The sequence below is a fragment of the Molossus molossus genome, unplaced genomic scaffold (assembly GCF_014108415.1).
Source record: "Molossus molossus isolate mMolMol1 unplaced genomic scaffold, mMolMol1.p scaffold_m16_p_2, whole genome shotgun sequence".
Taxonomy (NCBI): Eukaryota; Metazoa; Chordata; class Mammalia; order Chiroptera; family Molossidae; genus Molossus; species Molossus molossus.
The window spans coordinates 15,005,307-15,008,124 of record NW_023425355.1 but is presented as its reverse complement, the minus strand read 5'-3'; the positions used below and the strand labels follow the sequence as shown (position 1 = coordinate 15,008,124).

The 2,818-nt window shown below is 59.4% G+C and overlaps 1 protein-coding gene across 1 annotated transcript; it reads left to right on the top strand.

Moving 5' to 3' along the window:
- Nucleotides 1–2,031: 2,031 nt before the first annotated feature.
- LOC118636090 (ubiquitin-conjugating enzyme E2 D4-like) lies at nt 2,032–2,487 on the top strand. Its single transcript, XM_036271143.1, has one exon. The coding sequence runs from the start codon at nt 2,032–2,034 to the stop codon at nt 2,485–2,487; it is 456 nt and encodes a 151-aa protein (XP_036127036.1).
- Nucleotides 2,488–2,818: the final 331 nt, after the last annotated feature.

Sequence of the window (2,818 nt, the reverse complement as noted above, 5' to 3'; positions counted from 1 at the left end):
CACAAAATTGTCAGGTGTGTGAGGGAAATAGTGCTGCAATAGAGGTCCAGTCTAGCAGTTCCCAGGTACCAGTCCTCGGTTTTTTGCCTAGCTGAATGCATAAGAATCACTTGGAATTTGGTTATAAAAATGGGGGAAGGCCCCAGCAGGTTCTCCTCAGCGGTTAATGACTGTTTTCATAAAGAAAAATAACCGCACTCCTTAGATAGGCTAGGTGGATCACTGGTTTTTCTTCCTTCCTCCTGCTTTCCCTGTCGTTTCTTGAAAAAGTAAATGAGTTTTAGCTCCAGATGGGAACTATGAAGGCTGTCATTCTTCACACGAAGTGAAGGGACACCAACGTTAGGAAAGTTACTTTAGAGGTGATGAGACGACGGCACGACGCTGGGTTCAGGCAGCAGGTCCCAGGAGCCCGTCCTCCCGTGGGGAGGCCCAGGGAGCACCGGGAGGGGAGGGCCGCGAGGTGGGGGCTGCTCCCAGGGGCCCGCGTGCGCAGAGCGCGGAGCCCGACGACAGGGGCGGAACTCGGTGTGAAGTTCCGGGGTCAGAGGTGAGCGGCAGGTCCATCCGGGTGAGGGGTACAGGGACCTGGGACCCGCCCGGCGGTTATTCCGGTAACGGCGGTGGCGGTGCCTGTGGTTCACCTTGCCCGGCAACAGCGCGAGCCCTGGTAAGCCGGGGGCCTGGTCTCCCCGACACCCCCAGTCCGGTCTCTTCACCTCCACCCCGGTCCCCTTCACCGCCACCCTGGTCCCCTTCACCCCCAAGCCAGTCCCCTTTACTGCCCACTCCCCCCATCTCCCACCCCAGTCCCCTTTACCCCACCCCAGTCCCCTTGACTACCCCCAGTCCCCCTCACCTCCCACCAAAGGCCCCTTCATCCCACCCCAGTCTCCTTCACCTCATTCCCATCCTCCCATCCTTCACCCTGCTCCATTGCTCTCCATGGTGCACCTCGTCCCCCTCCACGCCCCTCCATTACCCAACATGGTCTCTCCTGCCCTCCACCATCTTCCATTATCTGCCATACCTCCCACTCTGCTCCCCCTGTCTTTCCCTCCATGGTCCCTCTCTCCTTCCATCCCCGTCCATCCCCCTCAATGGTGCCTCCCTCGTGCCCTCCACCACCTTCCATTACCCAACATGTTCCCTACCACCCTGCACTCCCCTCCATTGCCTTCCATGTTCTCTCCTGTGTTCCACACCCTCCATTACCAGCCCTGGTCTCTCATGCCCTGCACCTCCCTCCATTACCCTCTACGGTTCCTCCCACCTCCGCCATCTTGAATTGTCCACCATGATACCTCCTGCCCTCCACCATCTTCCATCATCCACCATGACACCTCCTCTCCACCATCTTCCAGCATCCACCATGATACCTCCTCTCCACCATCTTCCAGCATCCACCATGATACCTCCTCTCCACCACCTTCCATCATCTGCCATGATAACCCCCCATCTTCCATTATCCACCATGACACCTCCCCCCCATGCTCCCTTATCTCCCATGATACCTCCCGCCCTCCACCATCTTGCCTTACCCAGCATGGTCCCTCCTGCCCACAACCCCATCATTCTTGCCACTATTTGACCCAGCCCCTGCCCCTCCCCTTACTTGGTAACTTCATCAGCGTGGCCACTGTGATGTCACTGAGCAGATCTCCTACTGTTGCCAGGAACACCGGTGTGGACGGCAGGGACCAGCGGCAGGAGCAGGTGGCCTGAGCAGTGGAGTCTCCAGGTAACGACAGCCAGAAGGTGGTGGCAACTGTGGGGGTGGCGGGAGCAGAGCCAGAGGTGTCCAGGACACTGGTGACCAGGAGCCATCAGTCTAGCCAGTCCCATCGCTCCTTCCTCAGCCCTCTCTTCCCCACCCACCCACCGGCCCTGCCCCCCGTCCCCGGCCCTGCCCCCATCACCCCTGACCCATCCATCCCACCCGACCTGACCCACCTGTCCCCTGACCTGGAGGGTGGCGTCCCTGACCTGGTCCCCACCTTTCTATCTCAGGACCTCGGACAAGGGTCGGCCATGGCGCAGTCTCTGGCTGTGAAACGCCTGCAGAAGGAGTTCCTCGACCTTTCTCGACACCCTCCCGAGCTGTGCTCCGCGGGGCCCCTGGAGGAAGACATGTTCACATGGCAGGGGGTGGTCATAGGGCCCCAGGGCAGCCCCTACGAGGGCGGGATCTTCAGCTTAGAAATTGTGTTTCCAGCTACTTACCCCCTGAATCCACCGCAGGTCCAGTTCAGCACCCCCATTTACCACCCAAACGTAAATGAAAGTGGGTGCATTGGGCTGGACCTGCTGACCTCCAAGTGGGTGCCCACGTGCACCGTCTCCCAGGTGCTGCTGGCCATCTGCGCCATGCTGGTGGACCCCAGCCCACATGACTTCCTGGATCCAGAAATTGCGAACGTGTTCCTGAAGGACAGGCCCAGGTTCGACATCCAGGCCCGCAAGTGGACCGAGGAGTACGCCATGTAATCCCCCCAATAAAGGTGTGCCGTGTGGCCCCATAAAAGTGTGCTCTGTGATCCCCAATAAAGGTGTGCCGTGTGGCCCCAATAAAGGTGTGCTCTGTGATCCTCAATAAAGGTGTGCATCCCTTACTCACACAACTCTTCGACTGCGCTCTGAGAAGCACGTGTCCCATTGTTCTGGGCACGTTGTACACCTGACACAGCAGGGTGTGTGTGGGGGGGTTCACAGGGGTGGGGGAACCCTGGGTATGCTGGAATCATGGGGGTGGGGGCCGCGGGGCTGGGGGAGTGTGAGACAGACCCAGGTTGATCCACATTTGACCGAAGGCTTTCTC

What these genes read in the sequence shown, in the direction of transcription:
- LOC118636090 (XM_036271143.1), top strand. Translation starts at nt 2,032, where the DNA reads ATGGCGCAGTCTCTGGCTGTGAAACGCCTGCAGAAGGAGTTCCTCGAC.